The 27,913-nt window shown below is 44.5% G+C and overlaps 3 protein-coding genes across 5 annotated transcripts; all 3 read left to right on the plus strand.

Annotated features, from left to right (window-relative positions):
- Positions 1-1,336: 1,336 nt before the first annotated feature.
- Positions 1,337-11,924, plus strand: TNFSF12 (TNF superfamily member 12). The gene is made up of 7 exons (XM_027857097.1): positions 1,337-1,563; positions 1,773-1,820; positions 2,404-2,467; positions 2,714-2,767; positions 2,873-2,908; positions 10,616-10,740; positions 10,946-11,924. Exons 1-7 carry the CDS (start codon positions 1,405-1,407, stop codon positions 11,195-11,197), a joined length of 738 nt encoding a protein of 245 aa, XP_027712898.1. The 5' UTR covers positions 1,337-1,404; the 3' UTR covers positions 11,198-11,924.
- Positions 11,925-12,520: 596 nt separating this feature from the next.
- Positions 12,521-16,494, plus strand: LOC114039377 (tumor necrosis factor ligand superfamily member 13-like). 2 transcript variants are annotated; one of them, XM_027857096.1, is made up of 6 exons: positions 12,521-13,521; positions 13,892-13,967; positions 14,101-14,148; positions 14,343-14,443; positions 14,962-15,097; positions 15,419-16,494. In XM_027857096.1, exons 1-6 carry the CDS (start codon positions 13,273-13,275, stop codon positions 15,526-15,528), a joined length of 720 nt encoding a protein of 239 aa, XP_027712897.1. In that variant the 5' UTR covers positions 12,521-13,272; the 3' UTR covers positions 15,529-16,494. The 2 variants fall into 2 exon arrangements, with proteins under 2 accessions (XP_027712897.1, XP_027712896.1); XM_027857095.1 differs by having other exon boundaries at positions 12,522-13,521; positions 14,325-14,443.
- Positions 16,495-17,487: 993 nt separating this feature from the next.
- Positions 17,488-27,273, plus strand: SENP3 (SUMO specific peptidase 3). 2 transcript variants are annotated; one of them, XM_027857230.1, is made up of 11 exons: positions 17,488-17,723; positions 19,454-20,176; positions 20,825-21,058; positions 21,197-21,308; positions 21,641-21,788; positions 22,093-22,140; positions 25,074-25,151; positions 25,591-25,728; positions 26,096-26,179; positions 26,279-26,329; positions 26,645-27,273. In XM_027857230.1, exons 2-11 carry the CDS (start codon positions 19,465-19,467, stop codon positions 26,753-26,755), a joined length of 1,716 nt encoding a protein of 571 aa, XP_027713031.1. In that variant the 5' UTR covers positions 17,488-17,723; positions 19,454-19,464; the 3' UTR covers positions 26,756-27,273. The 2 variants fall into 2 exon arrangements, with proteins under 2 accessions (XP_027713031.1, XP_027713030.1); XM_027857229.1 differs by lacking the exon at positions 17,488-17,723 and adding an exon at positions 17,731-17,811.
- The last annotated feature ends 640 nt before the right edge of the window (positions 27,274-27,913 follow it).

The raw sequence follows: 27,913 nt of genomic DNA on the forward strand, positions 1-27,913 counted from the left end.
TTCCAGTTATTGCGTTGGAAAGGATGCACTGTGTTAATCTTCACTGATTTTTAATTGAATTTTATTCTTATTGGAAAAAAAAAGAAAAGAAAATTACTTGCCCAAGATCACAAGGAAATACTTTGACACTTAAAAGCCCTCTATAATCTGGATCCAACCTATCTTTCTTACTTTATTTCATACTATGCCCTTTAATTCTGTCCCTCTTCTAGCGATAACAGCTTACTAGCTATTGCTCAATTTTCGTCTTGTCCTTTTCACCTCTTGTGCATTCAAATACACAGCCTTTTCCTACACTTGGCATATTCTTCTGGAAGCTTAGGAGAGGGTTGGATAGAATGATGGATCTAATCAGGAAAAGCTCTGCCTCAGTTTCCTTATCTATAAAATAAAATGGAGAGAATAATAGCACTGACCTCCCAGAGTTGTTGTAAGGATCAAATAAGTTAACTAACCCATGAAAAGTGCTTAGCAAACTTTAAAGTGCTTCATGAATGCAAGCTATGATGATGATGCTGACACCCCTCCCCCCAACTGAAAGTGATCTCTGCTTTCTCGTAAAGCACTTTGGGTGCATTCCTTCTTTCCACCTTAGACATTCTCATTTGCACCATACTCATTTTTGTATAAGTAGAATCTCTTGCCATTATTTGAGGTTAGGGATATTATGGAGTTATTTTTTCCCGTCTTTTATAACCCTGGCACCTAATTCAGTGCCTATAGGAACTTAATAATATTTGCTGAATTGAATTGAATTGCCCTAATCACAAACTTTATTTGCTGAATTGGAATGTAAGATATACAGGAATTTAAACATACATTAATCTAAGTAATAATGGAGTTATTCCAGGCAAAATAATTAGTTCTGGGAAAATATAAAAATAAGAGGAAACACACAGTTGCATAATAGTTAGCCCTATTGCCTTAAATTAGTAATTGCACAGAGGGAGAGTTCCAGGGGAATCGCAATGTCATAAACTAATCACCCTCCTTCCCAAACTTACCCTCTCATGTCTATTTGTCATACACTCATTTCTGTTTAACAAACAAATTAATCTCAGTTTTGTACATACTCTAATCAGATTTATGCTCTCTAGAGCTTTCACACCAACATAAACAGTATTCTTTGTTTTATATTCATCATTGTTTTATACATTCTTTAATCAGGGATCTAAAAAAAAAAAGACAAACGTACTTAGTTCCATTTCATATAAAAACAAACATTCTCTAACAAGCTTTCTGCGTTTTTAACACATGTCCGCTTCCTGTCCCTCATCCCCCTCCTCCCTCCCGTTTCCCTTGCCCCTCCCTCTTTCCAGCCTGCTCCCTCCCACTTTCCCCTCCCCCATTCCCTCCGGTCCTGATGGGGGGGGGCGCTGTGAAGCACAGCCCCCCCCCACCCCCATGGCCACCCGTAGGAGCCAGAGGCGGAAAGGGAGAAGAGGGGAGCTGGGCACCGCCCTGCTACCCACCCTGGTCCTGGCCCTGGGCCTCTCTCTTGCCTGTTTCGGCCTCCTGCTAGTGGTTATCAGCTTGGGGACCCAGGCATCCCCATTCTCCCAGGTGAGATCCCTTTTGCCCTGGAAATAGAGGACTACTTGCAAGGGCCAGAGTGAGAATACTAGCCAGAAGAACTGGTTGAAGAGACACAGGAGGAAAATGAGGCACCGAACTTAGTCAGAAGGAAGTGAGGAGCCAAGGGGTGAGGCATCAGGTGGAGGAGGGAGAGGGTTTGTTTCCTATGTAATGTCCTCCCCTGTTCCCCTCTATAGGACCCAGCCCAGCAAGAGATGGTGGAGAAGGAGGCTGAGGCAGTGATGGTGAGTATGTTTATTTGTGTGAGATGTATCTCCCCGTCTGTCATTATTTGTTCTATTTCTTTTCCTGTCTCTCTGTGACTCATTCTGAGTGTCTCTGCAGCCTTGAATCTGGTTTAAGGGCAGAACAATCCTGGATTCCTAAGAGGCTTATGGGTCCTGGAAAGGGAGTAAAGCCTGGGAACAGACCCAGTCTACTCTTTACCCCAAGCCACATTTTAAAAAAATGTGGTGAAATACTAAGTCTTTCCTAAAGTTGAAATATCCTAGGGAAAATATGGTGCTAAGTCCAGGCTCACTTTCTGAATGACCTTTGAGAAGTCATTTTCCCATTCTTAGCCTCAGTGTGCTCATCTGTAAAATGAGCCGGTTGGATTAGATGTCTCTCTTTCTCCAACAGCTTTGAAATTCTGTTGCTATGTTTGCCCCTGACTTTATCTCTAATTATCTCTACACTCAGCCACAAACTTTGTAAGTTTCTGTCCTACTGTCATTTTTTCTTAATCTGTGTATCTCTTTAGTTTGATATTGGGTTGGGGCTATATAGGCCAAGGTTCTGGTTCAAATCTGCACTTACTTTCCCCAGCAAATGATTTCCCAAAGCCAGAATCTAGCTCCTACCCTGAAGAGAAGAGTACGCTTTCCCCGTGGTAAGTGTCCCACCATTCCAACCTTACTTTTACCAGAGTTCAACCACAAACGAGATATGGAGGTGGTAGGAAAGATAGAGGAACAGTGTATCCTGAGAAGGGAGTAGGGGCTGGTGAATAGGATAAGAACTGGCTGGGCCTGGGGTGAAGGTCTAAACTCCAGAAAGATAGTAGAGTCTGGGGAAATCAGACCTGTGGGTACCCAGAAAGAATGCCTTTGCTCATCTGTCTTTTCTTTATTTTTAGCTGTGAAGGGTCATAAAGCTCGGACTCGAAAAGTGAATGCAGCCCACTATGAAGGTGAGATAGGAACAGTGGGAAGGGCATGCCTGAGTTGGTAGTAGTGTTGGGGAAACAGAATCAAGAACTCTCCTCCTTAAGTAACAATATACCTGTGTTTTGTAGTTCGTGCAAAAGCAGGGCTGGATGGAGCTCAGGCTGGTAAGTGATGGACTCCACTTTCTGTGCTGTTTCTTGAAGTTATACAGGATCAATCTCCTTCAGCTTTTGGCTTTCTGCCCAATTCCCCCAACCTCTTAATCTCTACTCCTTGGTGGAAGGCCTTGAATGCCAGGCTATATAGTTTACAGTAGAGTAGTGGCCATAGAAATGGACAGGATGGACAAATGGGGGAGGGAGTGGGGGAGGGAGTGATGGGTCAAAAATTGATAAAGGGTTGTAGATACTGAATTCCCAAAAGGGAGTGGGGCATCCTTTTGCGTGTCCATATCTCCTTTATTTTTAAGACTTAGAAACCGATTGGCTGTAGGAAGAAGGTACCTCCAAGGTTTTGACTAGTGACTAGGAGAATAGTGGTGCTAATAGAGAAGTCAGAAGGAGCTGGTTTGTGGGAGATCAGATCATACTGGGACACACTGATTTTGAGGTACTGGCTAGATATCTAGGCAGAGATATTCAGCAGATAGTTGGAAATTCAGTTCTGGAGTTTAGAAATGAGGTTGGGCTAGAGACATAGATTTGTAAATCATTTACACAAAGCTATAAGAATGAATGAGATTATTGTGCTGTAAGAAATGGTGAAAGGGATGCTTTCAGAAAAACCTGGAAAGACTTTATGAACTGGTACAAAGTGAAGTGAGCAGAACCAGAACACTGTAACAACAATATTGTAAAGATAATCAACTTTGAAGACTGTAACTCTGATGGGGGTGGGGTGGGAAGAGACTAAGCATAAACAACACAATGACTAAACCACAATTCCAGAAGACTCAAGGTCAAACATGCTATCCACTTCCATCCAGATAAAGAGCTGATGGATTCATAGTGCAAACTGAAGCCTATTTTCTCTGTTTTTAGCTAATGTGATAATTTGTTTTACATGACTATACATATTTGTAAGGGGTCTTGTTTTTCTTGCTTTCTCTATGGGTTGGAGAGGGAAGGAGTAAGGGAGAGAATTTGGAACTGAAAATAAAATTATTGGAGGAAAAAAGAATGAATGAGATTTCAGAAGGACAGAAGGAGAAAAGAAAAAAGTCAAGGACAAAACCTGAGGGAATATCTACTTGTAGGAGAAATCATTAAAGGAAATTGAAAGAAACAGAAATCAGAGCTCACTGAAAGTAAGATAAGAACTATGGTAGAAATGTCTTAGAAACCAAGAAAGGAGACAACTTCAAGAGGGAGATAATGTCAAGTGCTATAAACAAAGACTGAAAAAAGGCCATTGGACTTGGTAATTAGAAGGTCACTAGAGAAGTCACTTGGAGAGAACATTTTGAGTGGAGCAGTGGGTGGTGAATGCCAAATTGTAAAGGGTTTTTAAAAAAGTAAAAGGGTAGTGAGGAAATTAAGGCACTGAATGCAGACTACACTTTCTAGAAGTTTGATAGTGAAAGGAGGGAGTATAAGACCATATTTTGAAGGGATAACAAAGTCAAGGAAAATCTAACAATAAGGGAGACTTGAGAATGTTTGTAGGCAGAATGGAAGGAACTAGTCAAGAGAAAGACTGAAATACACAACAGAAGGAATAATAGGTCCCAGAGGAAGCAGGAGAGGACAGGAGGATACAAGAACATAGGTGAAAGTTAACTTTGACAAAATGAAAGGATACTTTTGCATCATTGACATAAAGGGAGAGATGACAAAGTAGAAAGAGGTTTTGAGGTGGAGAGAAGGGGAGAGGGCATATGAAGTCAAAAGATATTCTTTGAAGTTTGTAGCTTGTACAGTGGGTACCGTCTAGGTAGGGAGGCAAGTAAAGCCAGAATAGGATGATAGACTGGGAAAATAAGGAGCCAGTGAGAGAATGGAAGTCAAAACAAAGACAAAAAACTTGTTTAAGAGTAATATGGGAACAGAAGAAATGTGGTCAGAGAAAGGAATTTCACTTTTCAAGACTTCTCATCTCTCTATATCTAGTGAGTCACCTGTTGAGTTTTCTTTTATTTATGTCCTTTCCTCTCTACTGTCCCACCTCCAATATAGGTCCCAAACTCTAATTTATTATACAATAAAGAGGTTATTCTGAGCTGTCCTCTTTCATCCCACTTTAATTATGTCCCATCTTTCCTCAGGATTTTTGGTGCCCCCTTATTCCCCACTGAAATAAGTGGGGAACACAGGCAACCCCTTTGCCTGTGTTTCTAACCTTATTTCCCAATAAAAATCCTTCCCTCTAATCAGGCCACAAGTACATCTCATACACTCTTGTTTAGCCAATTCTCACCTATTATTCAAAGTCTAACTCAAATTCCACCTCTTCCATGAAACCTTTCTTGTTTATTTCAGCCCACTTTGATCTCTTCTTGTAGACATTTATAATCTATACCACAACATTTAGCACTTAATTATATATCATCTTCATTTTTATGAGGGAGGGGAATGGTGATAGCCTTATCTCCTCAATTAGTTTATAAGTTCCTAGAAGGTAGGGACTGTCTTATTCTTATTTTGTAGCCCTAGCAAGTGCTGAGCATATAGATAGATAACAAGTCATCCAAGTGAATATGTTCAGTAGACAACTGTCAATACAAGAATGGAGTTCAGGAATGTTATTAGGGCTAGCGATATAGATTTGAGAGTCATTTATATGGAGATGATAATTGAAGTTATGGAATCTGATGAGATCACCAAGAGAGTTTATACAGAGAAGAAGCCCTAGGCCAGAAAGTGGAGAGGTGCTAAGTGTTAGTGAGTGGGAGATGGGGATGATCTGGTGATCCAACAGGTAGGAAGAAAACTAGGAGAGAATAATTTCACAGAAGCCTAGGGAGGAGTGAGTATATAGGAAGAGTGGGGTAGCAACTATATTAAAAACTACAGAGAGGTTAAGCAGGATAAAGCCATCAAATTTTGCAATTGGGAGATCATTGGCAACTATCAACCTAGACTCCCTGGTCCAACCCAGGAATACACAGAGAAGCCTCCCCAACACCCCTCCCCCCACTGGAGTCCTGCAGATATCCCGGGAGAGACAGGCCAAAGAAGCAGGTAGCAGGTCGAAAAGAGGGCAGAGCACATACCCCTGCCACCTGTGGGGTAATCTCAGCACTTCCTGCCAGAGCTCCCAGAGCTCCAGCCCAGCCATGAGTCTAAGGATGGTGCTCCAGGAGAGAGACTTTGGAGAGTTTCCTTCAAAGGTAGTTCCCTGAAATGTAAAGTTAGTGAGAGGAGAGAGCTCATGGCAGATGATATTGTTTTTTCCAGTAAAGTAGGATGGGAAGTTCTTTGCTGAGAAAGATGAAGGGGGCTTGAGGAGAGAAGGTTTGGAATAACCCCTTTGGGAAGTGTGACAGAGAGTCAACTGGGGAAGAATAAAAATTGCCATGAAGCAATGAGAGTACAGTTGAGATGAAATAACATGAATTTGTATTGGGCCCAATTGGCACTGTTTTGTGACTTCCTCTAGCAGTATTCAGCAACACTCAAGTAGAGAAAATGATTGGTAAAACCCCAAGAGTGGGGTTTGGTAAGGTCTGAACTGGCTGAGGTGGCAAGGGATTCCAGAGTGGATAATAATGCATACTTAAGTTGGTCAACCACATAATCACATCTGAAAAAAGAGGAAAATGAAGCCAGAGCAGGGGTGAGAGACTGGAAGAACAGGATGGAGTGAAGGGAATAGAGGTCATAGTAAGTACAAAGAATAGATTTAAAAGAAGTGGAGTAGGGGCTAAGATGGAAGAATAGGAGCTTATGATTAGAGAAAAAAATTTCAAAGTTCAAGGTCAAAGAGGGATCTAACATATAGCCATCTCTGTGGGTGGCTAAGGTGAAGGTAGGTAATGGGAGCTAACCAAGTTGATGAAATAGGATACCAAGATGTTAAAGGGAACACCACTGAAGTCCCAAAGTTTGAGGGCCAGGTTTTAGGTGGGAAGGAAGACTGTGGACCAGGTACCGAACTTCCTGAGAAAGAAAGAATGATTTGGAGATAGACTACCAATAATTGGAACAAGGAATTATTTCAGGTGATAGAATTGAAAGGCATGAACTTCAGTGAAGAAGAAGTTGCTGAATGATGGTGGCAAGAGAATGATCTGGAAGTAGCAATGAGGAGCAAGGAGAAGATCAACTCTTCCTCCAGGTCCATGGTGTTGAGGGGCATGAGAGAAGGAAATGGCGAGGGTACTGGAGAGGGTGGCCAATGACATACAGTGGGGCAGCTAGCTGGGAAGCAGATAGAGTCTTGGGCCTGGAGTCACAAAAACACATCTTTCTGAGTTCAAATCTGGACTTGGACACTTATTAGTTGTGTGACCCCAGGCAAGTCATTCAACCCTGTTTATCTCATTTTCTTCATCTGTAAAATGAGCTGAAGAAGAAAAGGGCAAACCATTCTAATATCTTTGCCAAGAAAACCCCAAATGAGGTCAGGAAGAGTTGGATGTGACTGAAAATGAATGAACAACTAATAACAAACATATAGCACCTTAAGATTTGCAAAGCACTTTGTATATTTAACCTCATTTGACTCTCACAAAAACCTTGTGAGGCAAGCACTACAGTTTATAAATGAGGAACCTAAGGTTCAGGGGGTTAAGTGGTTTGCTCATGTTCATTAAGTAGAGGGGAAAACTCCATTGAAATTTGAAATCATTTCTCCTGACTTCGTCTATGGCTCTTTCCATTGTGCCCTAGCCTTTGCACAAATTATTTAATAAAGACTGCTGTATTGAGTACTGGACAAAGACATTCTTGCCATTTTGCTTTGGTGAAATGATCTGCTTCTTGAAAACACACACAACAATGAGAATTACTTTATTTATATATAATTACCATTATGTCACTCATGAATCCATAGTGGTTTCTCATGAGCCCACTGTTCCAGCTTGGTAGACCTTTTAGGCTGCCCTTTGACATGCCATTCTCATCCCAACTTTAAGCTTTTTCTCATGCTTTTCTCCTACCTAGGTTGCCTTCCTTCCCTTTTCCTTCTTCTCATTCGTCCTTCAAAGCCCAACTCAAATCCCAAATCTTCTGGATCCTTACACTAGAGGCCTTCAACATAAATGTTGATTTTGTCTCAAATAACCTAACTTCCCAGTCACATTGCTTTATAAATATTATCTTATTTTATCCATATAACAATCTTGGGAGGTAGGTGCTATTATTATTATCATCCTCATTTTACAGATGAGAAAACTGAGGCCAGGATCACACACTAGTAAGTATCTGAGAGTAAACTGAACTCAGGTCTTCTTGACTCCAGGTCCATGACTCTATCCACTGCTCACTTCAACAACTGCCCAGGTGGTGTAGTAGATAGAGTTCCATATTCTACTACTTCCTACTTCCTCATTCTACTCAGTTCCCATGACCTACTCCTCCACTCCACCTCATTTACCCTATATACCCTTGATCTTGTATTACCCACAAATGTTCCACTTCCATGTTCATGAACACCTTTTGTTTTTTCCAATCATTCTATCTTTTCTTATGTTTTATGACTACTAATCCTATTCTTTATCCCTTATCAGGACCTCCACCCTTCATTATTCTCCCAGGCCATTATCCCTACATTGGCTACAATGTTCCCAATTTCAACCCCTTGGTGAACCAGTTCAACCCTACACTATCCTCTTTTCTCTAATCCCTTGCCCCCTTGTCCTACTGCCTATCATGTCTTGCCAAACCCCAACCCTTGATTATTTCTGACATTTGCTTCCTTTGTTTTTAATCATGTATTATTGAAAAAGTCATGAAACTACACTGATTGAGTCTACCACAAATTTGTTATCTGACCCCAACTGGTACCTCACTGTAGCAAAGTAATCCTATTTCTCCCTAATCAGTTCTCTATCCCACTCCCAACAGTGGCTGTTCCAAACCTTCTCGTTTGAAGAAGGCTCTCCTTGAGCTTCCCACAGCATACTTTTCTACCTTACTTTCAGCTGAGAACCTCAACTCATACTTCATTAAGAAAACTGAGGCTTTTCCGTGACAGTTCCCACTTTTCCTCATTTCATTTCACATCGCTATGACGTCATTCCTCCTCGGTCTCTTCCCTCACTCAAATCTCTGAGGAAGAGATGTCCTTTCTCTTAGCCAATTCCAATCTGTCAACATGCACCCTTGATAATAACCCCTCCTGTCTTCTCCAGCAGATGGCCCCTACTATCACCTCTACTTTCTCTCTAATCTTTAATCTCTATCAGTAGATCAGTAGAAGGAATCAGTAGATTCCTTCCCTTTTGCCCACAAACATGCCTATGTCTCTATCTCATCCTTAAAAAAAAAAAACAAAAACCTTGATTGATCCTACCATCCCTGCTAGTTGTTTTATCTCTCCTTCCATTTTCAGCTATACTCATTGAAAAAACTTTGTACTCTGTGCTTCCATTTTTATCTTTTCATTTTCTTATAAGCCTTCCTCGATCTAGCTTCTGACATCATCATTTCACTGAAAGTGCTGTTTCTCAAAAGTTACAAATGATCCCTTACTTGCCAAATCCAATGGCCTTTTCTCAATCCTCATCCTTCTTGACCTCTCTGTAGCATTTGACACTTGCTTACCTTCTCCTCCTAGGTACTCTGTCCTCCCTGGGTTTTCATTACATTGTGCTTTCTTGGTTCTCCTACCTGCCTATTCATTCCCCAGACTCCTTTGCAGGATCTTCATCCAAATCAAACCAACTAACTGTATATGTTCCCCAAAACTCTGTCCTGGGACCTTTTATTCTCTCCATACTATGTCACTTGAGGATTTTGTAAGTTCCCATGGGTTCAGTTATTATCTCTATGCAGATGATTCTATGTAGATCTATATATCCAGCCTTAGTCTCTCTCCTGAGCTCCAGTTCCATATCACCAACTGCCTGGTGGACATTTCAAACCACTTATCTCATAGTTATATCAAACTCAACATGATCAAAACTGGCTCATTTTCTTTATAATGTTATTGTCCTTGTATAAATTGTTCTTTGAGTTCTCTCTTCATTTTCATCAGTACATAGAGGACTCAGTTTCCTCTGAAATGGTTTGTTTTGTCATTTCTTACAGCACAATGATATTCCATCACATTTTAATGCCCATAATTTGTTTAGCCATTCATTCACTAATAAGTGGGCACCCCCTTGGTTTCCAGTTTGGGGCTGCTGTGAAAAAAGCTGCTATATTTTTGTATACAAGGGCACTTTTCAATTTCTTTCATTTGTATTACCCATATCACATTGTGAAATACATAGTAAGTAATCAATAAATACCTCTGAAAACTGTCCTTTGTGTTCAATCCAGCCTTCAAGATAGTACCATCAAATGGCTCATCACCCCAATTCCTCCTTTTTTCTGTCATTCCCTTCCTTCAAAACCCAGTTTAAAATTCACCTCCTCCAAGAAACCTTCCCTGATTAGCCTCATTTTTGGTAATTTTTTTTCTGTTGCTACATATTCATCTTGCATTAAAATTGTACCATTTTGTCCTTGCTGTTACAGTGGTGTTTGTCATTTTTTCCCACTTTTTAACTTCCCAAATATAAAGTTCTACAAAGAACAGGAATGTTCTTGAGATTCTAAGAGTGAAGATTTTTGTGTGGAATCTTCTGTTTCTTTTTGCATAAGTCTCTGTATATCATGGACTGAAGCTTATCAATTATAATTGGGAGTATAAGAGAAAGATGGAGAGGCCTATGAAAGGATCCTCTCTCTCCTCCCCCAACCCATCAAGTTTGTATCTTTGTCCAGGTATGGATGGGACAGTGAGTGGCTGGGAGGAGGCCAAGATCAACAGCACCAATCCACTGAGCTATGATGCCAAGAATGCAGAATTTACAGTTACCAGGGCTGGCCTCTACTACCTGTACTGTCAGGTGAGATCCCTGACGGGAACCAAAACTTAAGGTGGAAAGGATGGGCAGGGGAGGGAAGGAAGAAGCCAAAGAAAGAAGAAGAGTGGAGGCTTGGGAAATACATAGTGCCCAAGTTGCTAGAATGCTGGGGTCGGGGTAGGGCTAATGGGTAGCTGAAGGTCTAGATTCCACCTGCACTCTTTTGCCCTCTTATATCCCCTCCTAGGTACACTTTGATGAGGGGAAGGCTGTATACCTGAAGCTGGACTTGCTTGTGGATGGTTCCTTGGCTCTGCGCTGCCTGGAAGAGTTCTCAGCCACAGCAGCCAGCTCCCCAGGCCCACAACTCAGGCTCTGCCAGGTGTCAGGGCTACTGCTCCTACGGCCAGGAGTCTCCCTGAAGATCCGCACTCTCCCCTTGGCACACCTCAAGGCTGCCCCCTTCCTTACCTACTTTGGACTCTTCCAAGTGCAGTGATGCTCCTCAACCCCAAAACTGCTTTCCTAGACTCCAGGCAAAGCTCTGTCCATCCTTCTTCTTGCTCCTCCCCCAAATAACACTGTTCCTCCCTTTTATCAGGCCCTACAACTTTGTCTTTCCCTCCCCCAATTCCTCACAGCAGTGCTCCTCCTAACCCTAACTTCTTATAACTCAGACCCTCCCATCTCCAGGCTTTTATGAATTTAATTTGCTCCTGTCTCCTTATCAGTTACCCCCAAAGCACTCCCAATATTTCTTCTACCACACTTGATCTCCTTTGGCTTTTCCCCCTCTCCATGACCCCTTTCCCTCCATACCTCTACTGCTCAGTTCTGGTCCTCAGTTACCCCACTAACTTTAATTGTTCCCCCTGCCCCTCCCCCTTGCTCCTACCACTCAGTTCCAGTCCTGGGTCCCTCAATCTTCTATCCTACTTTGCCTTCCTTGTGGAGGCAATGTGTTTGGAAAATCCTAAATGCCTGGATGGGGCCCTGGAAGACCTACTTCTCACGCAGGGGTACTGGACCTGAAAAGCAGAGAGACTTGGGTGGGGTGCGGGGAAGCTAAGGAGACTTGTGGGGAGGTAGGGTGGGTTCCAAAATTGAGGGGTAGAAGATGAAGATTATTCTCTTCCCTGCTAAAATCCCTGTGGATTTTTAAAAAGATATTTTTATTATTATTGAAATGAATTGTTGGTAATGGATATTAAAAAGGTAAAGTGACAGCCTCTGTTTGATAGGGTAGGGGTGGGAGGGGAGGTTTAGGGACCAGAGTAGTACTTGAAGAGAATGAGGGTTGGAGGAGAATTGGGTGCTTTGGAGGGAGGAGGGAGGACATACAGATTCCTGAAGGTTCTAAGAACCAGAAGCAGAAACCATGCTGCCTGAAGTGAGGATCTTAGAGTTAGAAGGGACCTTATAGACCATCTAGTCCAATCCCTTAATTTTATAAATGAAACCAGAAAGGACAGTGACTTTCTAGAGTCACACAGGGAATAAATGACAGAGACAGGATGTGAACCCAGGTCTTCCAACTCTAAATCCAGAGCACTTTCCATTACACAGAACCCAAACTGTAAGAGAGAAATTAGTCCTCTGACCAAGGTACAACAGAACTTTGCTTCATTTACTTATTAAGCCTGTTTCCTTCTGGAGGGGGAATCCCTTGAGATAGGTGGGGCAGGACTTCCTCTTGGCTGCCTCTAGTACGTGCAACAGGTGTGGGCACAGGGAAGAGAGTGAGATCTGACGGAGTTTTCTGGTTTCAGAACAGGGATAGGAGGGGGTGGGGTGGGGTGGGGTGGGGTGGGGGGACTCAAGCCAGCAAACAAGCTGCCCTAGGAGGGCACTTGGGAAGACTGATCACCTTGTCCAGAGCAGAGAGAATTTGGCTGGACTATTTCAGTGTTGTTTCTTTCTGGTAACCTCTTGTAAGAACTTTTCTCTGGAAACAGGAAGTCAATTGCTTGCCAAGTTCAGCACAGGGAGTAACAGGACATGTTCCAACACACCCCAGTCCTAGCCATAACCCCAGAGCTTGGGCCAGTTTATTGCTTCCAAGTCCTGACCTCCTCCCTCCCCCATCATCCCCCGGTGTTAAACTTATCCCCACCTAATCTCTTCCCCGACCCATAAAAGCTGTTTTCCCATTGCTCAAATAAGGGATTCCATCCATCCACAAAACTCTCTTCTCCAACTCTAAGTCTCCCTCCCCCATCTCTGGGGCTGCCCCCACCCCCTCCGTCCCTCCCCTTCAGTCCATTTTCCCCGAGTATTGCTGTGTGATGTGTCTGTCGGCAGCCATCCTTTCATTGCCTGGGCGACTGAAACCCATTCTTTCTCCTCTTGGGGATGTAAAGGAGGTGTGTGTGGGGGTGGATCTTGAGGTGATCAGCAGGTCCAATTTTGGGGGCACCTGAGAAATAGGACGATATCTTCTTTCCTCCTCCCTCTTTTCTCAAGTTCCCTTTTACTTTTCCCTTGCGTAACTTTCTTCCTCCTTTCTATCTCTCCCCCCACCTCCGCCACCCTCTGCTGTGACACACAGCTTCTGGCAGGGTCCTCAGGCTAGTCATGTCTCCTTCTTTGCTATCTCCCAGGCTACCCCCTGGGCAAATAGGGGGTCCAAGCCGGGACCCAGCACTCTCGGTTTCCCTTTGGTTGAGTTGGGGGACAGCCTTGGGGGTGGCAGCCTGTGCGGTGGCACTACTAACCCAGCAAGCAGAGCTCCAGACCCTGAGGGGAGAGGTGGCCCAGCTGAAAAGGAATGGAGGGTCTCATCAGAAGGGTGACAGGCAGCCCGTGCTGATCCTCCACAAGCAGGTGAGTGAGGGAAAAAGGAGGGACATTGGGAAAAATGGGACTGGGGTGAACTGAATTCCTGTGCAGTTGGCAGTTGGTTAATCTCTGCCTTTTCATACCCCATTACACTCTGAACTCTTAACCCTAAAGTGGGGTACTGGGGAAGCACTCTGGTTTGGAAGCTAGGGGAAAGTCCAGGTTTTCAGTAAAAGCTTATCAAATCTAGCAGATGCTGGAATACAGCCATCAGGCTGAACACTTGGAGCTTGAAAAGGAGTGTAGGAGATGTGACTCAGAGGGAAGGTTGCTTGGGGGGTGAGGAAGAAGTAGAAATTTGATGGGGCAGGACCCCTAAGATTCAGTTTAATCCTGATTCTTTCTCTATAAGCAGGGCACTGATGAACTGAAGGAAGAGGAAATGTCTAGAAGAAAGAGAGAAGTCTTCACCCAAGAACATCAGCACAAGAGTGAGATTTCATGGGGAAGAAACAAAGACCATGGGGATTGGCCCCTGTTTTAAGGTTGAGGAGGAGTGTGGCTAGAGTTTAGGGCAAAGAGGAGTAGGTTATACAGCTGAAAGCACCCCTTTTTCTCCCTTAGGAAAACGTTCAGTTCTGCACCTTATTCCTATTAACAGTACCTCTAGAGGTGAGTGTCATTTTGGATGATGGCTTAAGGAGGCAGGGAAAACTGGGGTCAAGGGGATGGATCCATGGGTCCCCAAGGGGAATGGAAGCTGTGGGTGGGAAAGCCTTAGTCAGGGTTAAATCTTAGGGTGCAGAGTAGGGAGTCCTTCTGATAGCCACACCACCCCTTACCTCTAGAGGATTCTGATGTGACAGAGATAATGTGGGAGCCAGCACTGAGGCATGGTGGAGGTCTGGAACCACAAGGACATGTTGTTGGAGTCCGGGAGACTGGAATGTATCTCCTGTACAGCCAGGTAGCCTCTGAGATACTTTGATCCCACAGCAGGGGTTCTTAACCTTTTTTTTTTCCAGTAATGTACCTCTTTGGCAGTTTGGTGAGGCCCTTGAAAGCCTTTCTCAGAATGTTTTAACTATATAAGATAAAATACATAGGATTACATAGAAAACCAATTATATTGAAATAAAAATGTAATTTTTCCCCCATCTAAGTTTATTGATACCCTGGAATCTATCAGTTTAATAATCATTTCCATAAAGGAACAAAATGCCATAAGGACCCCTCATCTATGGCCTTATAAGGTCGCATGTTTTCCATCACATTCCTCAGAATTCTTTGGTTCCCTTGGGATCACAGGCAATATATCCCAGCCCCCCTGCTCAGATCAGAACATAGAGGACCCTTCTTTTCTACCTCCCATATTATGGTAGAAGGTCTAACTCCTTCCCTTCTTGGATGACTCAGAAGCCACAAGGTACTGCTTCCCTTCTTTAATGGCCTTTTTGCTCTCCCTACTACTCCCTGATCTGCCAGGTGCTGTTTCATGATGTAACCTTCACCATGGGTCAGGTGGTGTATCGGGAGGGTCAAGGAAGGGAGATCCTATCCCGATGTGTCTGTAGCATGCCCTCCAACCTCCACCAGGCCTATAACAGCTGCTATACTGCAGGTGAGGGGGCAAAGATGAAGGCTAAGAAGGGTGAGCTGGGGCAAAACTCCTGGGTCTTAGGAGGGGTGGGGGGAGGAGGAATGCCCACTGTCAAGAGAAAAATGAGGATATCTGGGATGTGTAACAGAAAACTGAAGGCTGGAATGACTGCCTGAATCCCTGCAAAAGTAGGGAAAAAAAAGAGGTAAGAAAATAGGTGCTGGGAGATGGGATGCAGAGAGCCAAGGACTAAAGAGGAGGAAAGTGATGATAAAGTATCTGGGTCCTTGAAAGGGATATATGGTTCTCTGAAGTGTCTCTTCCTCTTTCTCCCCTTCTCAGGTGTGTTCCAGCTATACCAAGGGGACATTTTGAGTCTCACAATTCCTCGAGCAGGAGCCAAACTTGATCTCACTCCCCATGGCACTTTCCTGGGTTTGGTGAAACTTTGAGCATAGAGAAAAAGAGTGGACATATACATGCTCAAGATAGCCAAGGGGTAGACTAGGCAGAGGGCTAGTACTTTAGAACAGAGACTAATTCCTGATTTTGATGTAATTCTCTTCCTGTTTTCCTTCTATTCTTCCCTCTTTTCTCCCCACTCCTATGGACAAACTTAGGGGGGAAGGATAAAGAACCTGATCTCTTTATCACCTTCCGGGCCCCAATTCTTTTTGGCATCCTATTCACCAACCTATCTTGTACCACTGGAATTCTTCCACAACAGCAGTACCGCCTAGTGGCAAGTTAGGGACATTACCCTCTTAGCTCACCTTAACTCCACAACACCTCACTCCAAAATATTAAATATATTCCCAGTTTCCCATATTGCATAATTCCTGATTTCAGAGTCCATTTCTTACACATTTTATAATGCCTCATTTTTCACCTGGTGCACCATTCTCAAATTTGTACACTCCATATTTCATTTTCCTTATTGTAAAAGCATTTATACAGCAGTTACACCCTTTGGACCTCAGTTTTCTCATCTGTAAAATGAAAAGACTGAACTGCATAACCTCAGAGATCTAAATCTGTGATCCTAAGATCTATTTGCATAAGGTTATACACTTGGCAACATCATAGAATTATAGAACTTAGAGCCAGAAGATTTTACAAATAAGGAAACGAGTCCAAAGACACAGGTATTAAGTAGCCATCTCCCTTTATCCTTCCATACCACATTCCTTCCCTTGCATACTTCATTTAGATTCTTTCTTGCTCTTCTGGCACGATGCTCCATCCATATCACTAACTAGACTTTACCTGACACTTGAAGACATCTATGTGGACTTCACACCATATCTAAACTTTGCCTAGCCTCCACAGCCATTCCTTGATGGGCTCTCCTTTTCTGTTTATCCATCACTCAGCCTGAATAAGTATCAAATAAAAGTGAATGTAGCAGTCGGCTCCGATTATTTCTCCCAAAGCATCATGTGCTTCCTAACCCAGTTCCCCAATCTTCCTCAACCCAACTATCTCCCTTGTCCTTGTCCCTACATCCCATTAACTTCGGTTCTCAACCCCTCAACATTCATTATGCCTCATTACTCTGCCCATTGGCCTGCAAAGTGCTTTACATGCAGTATCTCATTTGATTCCATAGATTGATGCTCATGCCTACAACCCTTCCTAGGCTTTTACTTCGTAAAATCACTGGATGTCAAAACTGGAAAAAGACTGTAGGGATTATCTAGTCAGGAGAGCTGGTCCATGCCCCATTCTTCTTAGGAAGGGCCTCTTCCTGTCATCTTCATTCACTCATTCAGTAAATAAGGCATTTACTCAGAAAGCTGCTGGGCTCGATGCCACGTGTCCAGAGACATCGCTGCCCGAATCGCTCCGTACTACGCCCAGTAAAGGGGAGGCTTTGGCTCTCTACACCTTCTCCTATCATCATCCTCATCCTCTACAATATCCCCTACGTGGGGTGTCCCGCACGCTCCCAAAGTCTGACCCGCCCTGACGCCGGCGCCAGCCTCGAGCTGCAGCCGGGGCAGCTCCTTCCTTCAGGCTCGAGGCCGCGGGCGTCCCAGCACGATCCGCTCCCCTCCCAGAAATCGGCGGTTAGGACCCGGTGACAAGTGGGGGGGGAGGAGAGCAAGGGGGCCTGTTGAGAAGTGGGCGGGGTCCAAGAGGCGCACGCGCAGTCTGGTGCCGGCGTGGGAATGGACCGCTGCGGGTCGGAGAGTACTTTTAGGGAAGAAGGCGGGACCGGACCGTAGTGCCGGCTGGGTATCTTTTGAGAAGTGAAGGACTTTTGCGCTTGCGCGCCGGCGGGTGGTGACGTATTAATCCAGCGCCGTTTTAATCCCGGTGGCCCAGGGGCTCGCGGGAGGGGAGGGGACAGGAGGGGAGAGGAGAGTAGAGAAGAGGAGAGAAGGTGAGGGGAGGAGGGGGGGAGGAGGGGAAAAAAAGGGAAAAGAAGGAAAGGGGAAAGGTAGCAGCGGTGGGAGCGAAGGAGGCGGTGGCGGTTGCAAAGCCGAGGAACGTGAGCCCGAGCAGAGGAGGCGAAGCGCTAACTCCCGTAGGCGACAGGAGGGAGAAGAAGCCGCCGCCGGGATGAGCCGGGGAGCCTGAGACGCCTGGGCCCACCTCCCACTCCCTCCCCGTTACTCTTCCAGCTCCCCTTCCTGCTCCCTCGGTGAGGACTCGGCCGCGAGACCCCTCCCCTCTCAGAATGCTCGGCTCTAACCACACCCGTGCTGGAGGGGCTCCTGCCTCTTTCCGGGGTGAGATGTGAGGTCGAGGAAAATCGAGGACAGGGTCCCCCCTCCGTTCCCGCCCCCCGAAGCTAGAATGAGTTCTCCCCCTCCTTCCCACTCCCCTCTCCTTACCCCAGGAAGGGCCCTCCTTCCTCTCCCCTCAGGTAGAGCTCCACAAGCTCCACCTCCCCTCCCCCCCACCTCTTTCTCCTGGCCCCCACCCAAGGCAGCAGACTTTTAGGGATTCTCAGTGTCCAGAAAATGAAACATTTTTTGGTTTTGAAAAAAAAGGAGCTGGAGAGGGGGGGAGTGATGGCGGCCAGGAACGGTGTGGAGCTTGAAGATGTAGCACTGGAGGCTTAGAGGGGATAATGAAAAGAGTGAGGAAGGGAAGGGGTGGATATGGGAACTGGGAAGGCATTGTTTGTATTTTATCTGCTCTATTAGATATTCTTCTCCCTCATGCCCCCGCCCACCCCCCCATATTTCGAGTTATTTCCTACCTTAGGGCCTGATTTCCTTTCTCTAGATTCATTCAAAATCCTCTCTCACTAAACCAATTTTGGTATTTTATCCTAGCTCCAACTCCCTTTCCCATCCCAGAGAGAAGTAATTTTATCTCTTCAAAAGTTTCACATTTTACCTTTGCTTCTTGTATATAGTAGTCACCTGTTAACTTTGTTCTCTGTTCTATTCATCTTTTTGAGGATATTGACTCCCCTTTTCTGAAGTCTCAGAGGTAGAATTTTTCAGCTCAGTCATTTCTTCAGAATTCTAGTCCTACCTATTAATGATGCTCACAGTATACTTGAGAGACTATACCTTATTGTTATTAAACAGCCAGAGAAATTTGTTCTTAGGTGAATAAAGGAAGTCCTAAGATCCTATACCATCACCATCACTGTAATCCAGTAGCCTGAGCTAAATTCCCTTTGTTTAAAGGGATAGGTTTGGGGGGGAGAAAGGATTGAGAAGAGGAAATGAAAGTTGAAGTAGAGAGGCCTTGTGATGGAAGGCTTTGAATGGGGGAACTTTCAAGAGTAAAACTTAGAGTTTGCTCTTTCTAGAGGGACCCATATTTGAGGGAGAAAACCCTTGGATAGAGGGGAAAGCTATTTCAGCAGTGGTAGCCTTAATCACTTGTTTTGAACAATATTTCTATTGGAAATTAGTCTAGATAATTAATGATTAAATGTTGATTGGAAGTCTCACAGCTAAGTAGACTGCCTGTCATGGAGATGTGAAGGACAGGGTAATCTTGGTCCCTTGTCTGTCTCATTATATGTGGAGTTTTGCCTCCCATATGTTTTGCTCTTGATTTTTCCCAGCTTCCTATCTCACAGGATTATGAAAAAGGTATTTTATTGTGATTTTTTTTTTTTTGTGAGGCAGTCATGGTTAAGTGACTTTCAGGGTCCCACAGCTAGTAAGTATCATGTGTCTGAGGGTGAATTTGAACTCAGGTCCTCCTGACTCTAAGGGTGGAGCTTTATCCACTGCGCCACCTAGCTGTCCCTATATTATTATAAATCTTAAACCACAACTCAAATACTAGTTATATAGGACAGAACGTTTTTGTCTTTAAAGGAAATGTTAGCTGGGAAAGGCAAAGGCTAAGGTAATAGATAGCGGGATGCCTGGGTAGTAACTTCTCTCTTTCTTTCTAAAGGTTACTTGAAGATGAAAGAGACCTTCCAAGGGAATCGGCCTTGGAGGCCAGCTACCCCTGGAACATCCCCCATCTTTCCATCTCCCCGTCGAGAGCGCCTCCGCTGGCCTCCCCCTCCCAAACCACTATTAAAGTCGGGTGGGGGGTTTGGGCCAGACACAGGGACAGGGACCACAGTTCCTGCCCATCGACTCCCTACCCCTCGGCCCTCATTTGATGCTTCAGCCAGTGAAGAGGATGATGAGGATGATGAAGAAGAGGAGGAGGAGGAGGAGGAAGTGGTAGCCTGGGGACTTCCCTCAGGCTGGGGCCAGCTAGGAACTCCTCAGCACCCCCGTCCTTCCCGTCCTCAACCTCGTAGAGCTTGTTCTCAGCGGCGCCGCCGAGCTATGAGAGCCTTTCGAATGCTGCTGTACTCTAAGAGCTCCTCCTTGACATTCCACTGGAAGCTGTGGGGTCGACTGAGGGGTCGGCGGCGAGGCCCTCCACACCCCAAGAACCTCCTCCCTCCACGGGAAGGAGGAGCAGCCCCTCCTGCCACATCCCCCAGCTGCAGGCTTGACTCACCAAGGGGGCCTCCCCAAGCTGGGCTGGGGCTTTTAGGGGCACTGATGTCTGAAGAAGGGGTTAGGGGATCTCCCACATTGCCCAGTGGGTCATCTCAGGAGGAAGATGGACATGAGTGGACCCAGAGGTCCCCCCAGCCTCTGGAAGCTGATACAGGTAGGTAGGGCAGAAGAGGATTAAACAGAGCAAGATGTCTTGGACTTGAGGCCTGGGAAACCAGAATGCCTGGAATCATCACTGAACAGTGGTGATCCTCAGGGATAGGATGTTTGAATGAAAGAAAAGCATTTATTTAATCACTCAATTGAGTCTTGGATGAGTGGTGAGACTGGATGGGGCCTAGAGAATAGAAAAGCTGGATTCCAGCATAGGAATTAGAGATGGTAGGGAATGCAGTAATATCCCATGTTTTGCTTGGGTGAGACTTGGGAACCTGAGACTATGGCAGAAAGTCAGAGCTGGATCCAAGGGTGGTTAAATGGAGGTATTGAACAAGTTTCCTGGGAAGGAAATCCTTTCTGGAGCGGAAAGAATACGTTTTTGAGGAGGGGAATAACCAGTTTTTTATACCCTTATACCTTACAGGAGAGATTCATTCAGCCCACTTCTCATCTTTGGGCTTTCTTGTAGCTTTCCCCAATTCCTTTTCATATTCTTTTCCACTGGCTGTCCATCTTTGCAAATGACTTTGTTCTTTCAACCTGTAACTTCTTGGCTTTTCTCAGTTTTAGTCCACCTGCTTTCCCTATTGCTGTTTACCCCAACCCTATCTCCCTTGCCCAAATTTTCTTCCTTACCATGCAGGTCTCCTTCCATGCTCTCTGCCTAATGGCTTTGGGGGAACATCTGGACTGGATGGGGAGCTTGGCCTGGCACCTCCTGATGCTAGCATCCTTATCAGTAATGTATGCAGCATTGGAGACCGGACTGCCCAAGAGCTGTTCCAAGGATCTGAATTAGGACCTGCTGAGGAGCGTCCAGGCGAAAAGGCTGGGCAGCATAGCCCCCTTCGGGAGGAGCATGTGACCTGCGTACAGAGTAAGGACATGCCCTGGTACCCTTGGGTTTAGACCAAGATGTCCTCTTTTTCTTCCAAGTTCTAGTGTTTTCCATGTTACTTTCAGATTGGAGTCCAGAGGCCCAATCAACTTAGTCCTTCCTGCCCTTCTTTCCTAGGCATCCTAGATGAATTTCTTCAGACCTATGGCAGCCTCATTCCTCTTAGCACAGATGAAGTGGTAGAGAAACTGGAGGACATTTTCCAGCAAGAGTTCTCCACACCTTCTCGGTGAGTCTCAGGATGTGCCCTTTGCAATATCACTAATTAGATTTGTAATGCTTTCAGATTAAATAGCTGTGTTTCTAGGTAGGTACTGGAAGAGGGGAAAGGTATTGTTTGCCATGGGGAGGGAGCCAAAGACTGGAGGACATGATTCGTGGATCTCAGTGACCTGGGGATGGGGTGCTTGGGACCTTAAAGGGAATAGAACTTGCAGACAATGTTGAAACAGATGTGGGAGGGAAGGGAAGAGACAGTGGTTTTTGGAGGGATCTTGTGTTGCCTGGCACTTTTCTGCGTGTCTCATTCTTCTTGTGTCACCAATCCTTGGACCTCACCAGAAAAGGGTTAGTTCAGCAGCTGATCCAGTCATACCAGCGTATGCCAGGCAATGCTATGGTGAGAGGCTTTCGTGTGGCCTATAAGCGGCATGTGCTGACCATGGATGACCTGGGGACCCTGTACGGGCAGAACTGGCTTAATGACCAGGTGAGAGATAGAGTTGGGTGAGGACCTGGGGCAGGATACATGGATCTTGTTTAGTACAGGTTGAACTAGATGGTCTCTGAGATCCATTCCATCCATGAGATTCTGTGATCTCTGAGGGGAGGAAAGTCAGGAAGTAGTAAATAGGGTACCTCAGTCCCTTGGATAGAATCTTCTATAGAAGAAGGGGAGGGGTCAGGTTGAGCTGTCTTCTGTTTATAGTGGGGGGAGGAAGGACAGTGTTTCTAGAGCTTTTTTTTTTAACCTCTTCTAAAGTCATTTTCCCCTTTAATCTTATGTCCCAAAGGTGATGAATATGTATGGAGACCTAGTAATGGACACTGTCCCTGAAAAGGTAGGATGAACCAAATGCCTTAGGCTCTGAGATGAGCCTGGAGTTAGAATGACCAAAGTTGAAAAGAGGGGAGTGATCATAGGACTTTGAAATAGTGGTAGAAGAGCATTTCAATAGGGAGTGAGGGGTGGGACAGGAGCATTTCATCCTTTTTAGCAGGCAAAAACTGTTCTGGAAGGCATTCCTTAGTACTTCTGTCAAAGAACTGTAGATTTAAGGCAGGATGGGACCTTTATTAAAGGGCGGAATGGTGGCGAAGCAGATAGAGCAGATAGGGCACCAGGCCTGGAAGGAAGACCTGAGTTCAAATACAGCTTCTAACACTAGCTGTGTGACCCTGGGCAAGTCACTTCACCCTGTTTGCCTCAGTTTTCTCATTTGTGAAATGAGCTGGAGAAGGAAATGGCAAACCACTCCAGTATCTCTGCCAAGAAAACCCCAATGAAGAGTCAGACACTGAAAAGACAACAACAGGGAACCATCAAAGGTCATCAAGTCCACCCACCTCATTTTGCAGGTGAGGAAACTGGTGCCCAGCACAATGAAGTGACTTGTCCAAAGTCTGGAAAGTAGAATAAGTGGCAGAGTTGGGATTCTAATTCAGGTCCTCTGACTCCAAATCTGTTCCTCTGCCCACTGTACTATGCTGCCTCCTTGGGGACTAGCCCTTTTGCAGTATGTCTTATGGGGAGGGGGCCAAACATTGGTACCTAACATTTTTCCCCACACTCGGGCTATTTCTTCTCTGTACACAGCTCTGGGAACAGGTTTATTTCAATACTGCTGATCTAAAGACAAGAGGTCTGGTCTATGAGGATGGGGAAATTAGATTCCTGAGTCCCTGAAGGAAAGGCAGGCACAGGTAGATAACTGATGGATGAAGTCCATGTCTAATTAGGGAATGACTTTAACACCTCCCTGCCAATTCACCTCCCATCAGCCCTGTCATCCTTACCGTTTGCAGACTTTTAAGACTTTCTTAAGTTGAAAGCTGAGCTCTTACCAGAAACTACTTAGAAAGGGGAGAGGACTGGGAGAAATTGTAGCTCTAGGAACTGTGGAGGAGGCAAAGATTAGGTATCCTGAGGGGAACAGGGACTTTTGGGAAAGCTGGGATCAAAGGTAGACTTTCAGTTATCTCATGAATTGAGACGGTGAAAAGTGGAAGATAAAGGGTAATTTTTTCCCTTTGAACTTCCTCCCAAAAAGACTTCATCTCCCTCCTGCACCCCCTCCCCCAATCACTTAGTTATTCCTCATCTTCCATTGGTTCTCCTGATGCCGCTTAAGGCACTTCCACATTTACACTGGAGAATAATAATTGCAACCACAACAGTAATACTCAGTGTTTACATAGCACTTTAAAGTTTGCAAATTGCTTTACGTATGTTAATTCATTTAATCCTCACATCAGCTCTAGATTGTGCTGTTATTTGACACACTTTTCAGAGGAAGAAAATGTGAGGATGAGAAAGTTTAAATGATTTAGGGTCACACAGCTAGTAAAGTATCTGAGGTAGGATTCAAACTGGAGTCTTCCTGAATCCAAGTCTAGTACTCTATCTAATGCCAAGTAGTTGAGTTTTAAGGGGTTTTTACTTTCAATAATTACATTCTTTACATGCAGTTTACCTTCCAATTCAAGAAGGGTAAAAGTCCTTTGCTCCTTATCATTTGCATAGGTGCAGCTGGAGGTACTTGAAGCTCAAAGGTAGGATAGCAGAGAGGTGGGCTGAAGGTAGTGGCACAGCAGCTGACACTTGGATCTTTCCACTTGGCTGCAGGTGGCCTGATTACAAGAGGGCTCCCTTCAAAGAGAAGGGAGAGGGGGTGGAGGAGAGGAAGGAGATAAGTGTTACCCCAGAACATCTGCCCTGCTTCATGGGCAGAGAGGAGGAGATGCACCATCAGCAGAACACTCCCTCATTCTTCCTCTCCGTTAAGGAGCCAGTGACCAGGAGCCTGTGTTAAGAGGCCAACCACCTGTCCTTGCTTTCCAAGGACCAGGAAAGATGATCCTGCTATAGGCTCTAGAATATGTAGTATGGGCAGAGGAGGAGGAGACTGGCATTGGAAGGGGATTAGAGGTAAACCTATCCAAGTCTGGAAAAGTGGGAAGTCTCCAGATGTCTGCTGTGAAAACCTCATAAATCTCCTGTTTTGGGGGGAAAACAGCAAGGTATAGTGGAAAAAACAGACAGAACTATTGGACTTGAGATATGAACAACTAGAACTTAAAATATCTCTTGTACTTCCTACCTGTGTGAATGTGGGTAAGTCATTTAACCTCTGAAATGAAGCTTGTTCATCTGTAAAATGGGGGAATGCCTGTAGTATTTAGCTCACTGGTTGTTAGGATCAAAAGAGACAGTATATGTAAAAGAACTAATTTTTAGTTAAAGTGAGATATATATATATATAATATATGTCAGTTACTCAATGTTACAAGTGGTCCTTAAGGTTTTTTGAAGGACATTGACTGCATATTACAAGGGTCCCATATTCATTTAGGGAGAATGCCTATGGTAAGCATTAGCCTCTTTTTATCCTTTTGTACCTTGGTCTCAAACAATTGATGATGCTCCCATACTCATCACTCCCCTTCATTTCTTGACATAAGGATTGAGGAAAGAGAAAAAAGTAGGAAAAGTAATTCCACATCTTTTCCTCCTCTACTTTAAGTGTGGGATAAGGATAGAATTAGGGATCCTGCTCCTAATTTTTTGGTTCCCCAAAGATGAAGGATTAAAAAGTGGTGAACAACAAGGGGATAGATGTTGGGAAATAGGATGCTGAAGGAGGGGAAGGAAAGTTTCAGTACTGAGTGACCAACTGCCTAGATCTCTTGAGGAATAAGGATTGTTTGATGGATCAGATGTTAGAGACCTAGGCACTTCAGGTAACTCTAGCTGGCTGTTATGTCATTTCCACAGGTTCATTTCTTCAACAGTTTTTTCTATGACAAGCTCCGTACCAAGGGTTATGATGGAGTGAAAAGGTGGACCAAAAATGTGAGTTCAGAATTCTTCTCTCCATCTACCAGTGATATTCTTCACCTTTTTAGAAGGATTAATTATGTTTCCCATTATCCCCTTCTCACATTCTTCTTCCTTAGGATCTTCCTCAAAGGTTCCCTGCCAAAGACTAGATAGATACATTCCATGGTTAGCAGAATAGACCACTGGTCCCAACATCTCTTGTTGTCGTTCATCATTGCCTTATATCTTAATAGACTCATCACTACAAAACCTCAAGCAGGTGGAGGGGGGCCCTCAGGGAGATATAGGCATTCAGCTCATATTCCTTCCTGTAACCCAGATGTCTTAGGTCTCCAAACCCTTGCCTCATCATCAAATACCCATGGCAGCTTGTACTTCTCCACCTTTCCTTCTGAGGCTCAGGCATCTACTTCCCCAAATTCTTATCTCACATTACATTGCCCTTTCCTAGGTGGATATCTTCAATAAGGAACTCCTACTGATCCCTATCCACCTGGAAGTACACTGGTCACTCATTTCTGTGGATGTGAGGCAGCGGACCATCACTTATTTTGACTCACAGCGTACCCTCAACCGAAGATGTCCCAAGGTAAGGTGTTGAATTGGTAAGGGAAATTCAACATGACCCTAATTCTGGGCAAGAACTAGGGGGAAGAGACCTTAGGGGACATAGCCTCTGGCTACTGAGAGCAAGAAATCGAAGAATATGGTTAGTAGATAGGAGAACTTAGAGTATTGTTTCTTTTTTTTAAACTTTCAGTTTAACAGTACAAGTGACTGTATTGTTACAAATCTTTGTAACCTTTCTGAGCATCAGTTTTCACATCTGTAAAATGGGGATAATAATTCCCATGGTTCTTATTGGGTTGTTTTGAACATGACAGGAGATGGTGTATGTAGAGTGTTTTAGAACCTTAAAACATTATATAACTGCTAATATTCTTCCACCAATCCAGCATATTGCTAAGTACCTACAGGCTGAGGCAGTGAAGAAGGATCGGCTAGATTTCCACCAGGGATGGAAGGGTTACTTCAAGATGGTGAGTAAACCAGTATGGTACTTAAGCGTGTGGGAGGGAATAGCTTAAATATTCAAAAGCTTCCAGGCAAAGTTCATGTGTTCTTTTTCTCTCTTCCAGAATGTGGCCAGACAAAATAATGACAGTGACTGTGGTGCCTTTGTATTGCAGGTGAGCCAGTAGGTAGACCATATTACTATCCTCTCCCCTGAATTCTGTCATTTCAAACATTGGGAGTGACAGCAGGCCTTCTCTGAGTACCCCACCTCCTTTTAAAGACCAGAAGGGCTGTGTTCCATTCAGTCTTTTTCTCTGTGGCCTTCTACCCTTCCATTTTGGGACTTGGAATATTGACTACATCTGATCCCCATATTCTTGAGCTCAGAAGAGATCTTTAGTTGACTCCAACCACAATTATTTCCTGTTACGAATTTTCTCAGTTTTTCCCTCGTTGCCCTCACTGTCCCTTTTTTACTTCATACCCAGTATTGCAAGTACCTGGCCCTGTCTCAGCCCTTCAGCTTCACACAGCAGGACATGCCCAAACTTCGTCGGCAGATCTACAAAGAGCTGTGTCACTGCAAACTCACTATGTGAGCCTTGGACCCCAGGCCCCCAAGTCTATGTGAAGGCTGGAGAACATCTTTCCCCTCTCTGACCTGCAAAAACCTATTCCTTTTTCTCCCTGGACCTTGTGACTCCCTCATATACCTATTTGTTTTTCATATTTAAATGTTTCCCATGGTTTCTGTTTTTTTTTTCTTTTAAAGAATCCCTATTGATTTATGGGAGGTAGGATTGGCACTGGGAACCCCTTTTCCTTCCTCTGTCCTGAAGGGAATGTGAGAGGGAATGATGAGCCCTTCCCCTTCCATATTCATGGAACTTGGTGGGTTTGTTTTTGGGTTGTTTTTTTTTTGATGGGGGAGGGCAGGGTGGTGGGTTAAGGGATTCCTGTATGCCATACCATCAAACTTTGCTTGTTTATATACATATGGGTATGGGTGTGTGTGTGTGTGTGTGTGTGTGTAGTGTGGGTATGTATGTGTGTATATATGTATGTATGTATATAAACAGTCAGTGATCCTACTCTGGTCAATAAAGGATCCTTTGGAGATTGTGTGTGGTGGATGTCTTGCTAGATGCAGATTGAATGACCAAATGAGCATTCTGTCCTATTCCTTCCCAATGGGGTACAAAGGGATATTGTCAGACTGTGCCTAGGAATTATAGGTAGTGTTTCTCTTTCAGGTAACAATGGCTTGTCTTCTTTCCTGCTACCTAATTCATTAAGGGGAGTTGAGGGCAGGTCTCAGGGGCCTGTTTTGTCATATAACATCTTTCTGACATACACACTTGATTCAAGGTCCTGTACAAAGATGTCAACTTCAAAGGGATTTGGAGAACTCGATGGGGGTTGGTTTAAGGCAGGAGATGTAGAAGTGGAAGAGGGAACAGAACTTTGAAGGAGACGATGCCAAGGTGGCACTATTAGTGCTCTGAGTTTTCAGTCTTTTTTACAGACTCTTCTAGTTTACTTAGGAGGGTAGGCTTCTTGTATATCCTTTGGCAACTGCTATTGCCAATTTTTTACCATCATAATCAGTTACAAATAATTTCAACTTCTCCAAAGTGAATGGGATGTGTGTGAGTGTGTTTAGGGATGGGATGGAATAGTGTGTGTTATTTAAAAATTAATTTTTCGAGTTCTAAGGAAGTTACTTCCTGGTGAAAAGTTGTAAGCTGGGCGACAGG

The sequence above is a fragment of the Vombatus ursinus genome, unplaced genomic scaffold (genome assembly GCF_900497805.2).
Source record: "Vombatus ursinus unplaced genomic scaffold, bare-nosed wombat genome assembly UNPS02011916.1, whole genome shotgun sequence".
NCBI lineage: Eukaryota > Metazoa > Chordata > Mammalia > Diprotodontia > Vombatidae > Vombatus > Vombatus ursinus.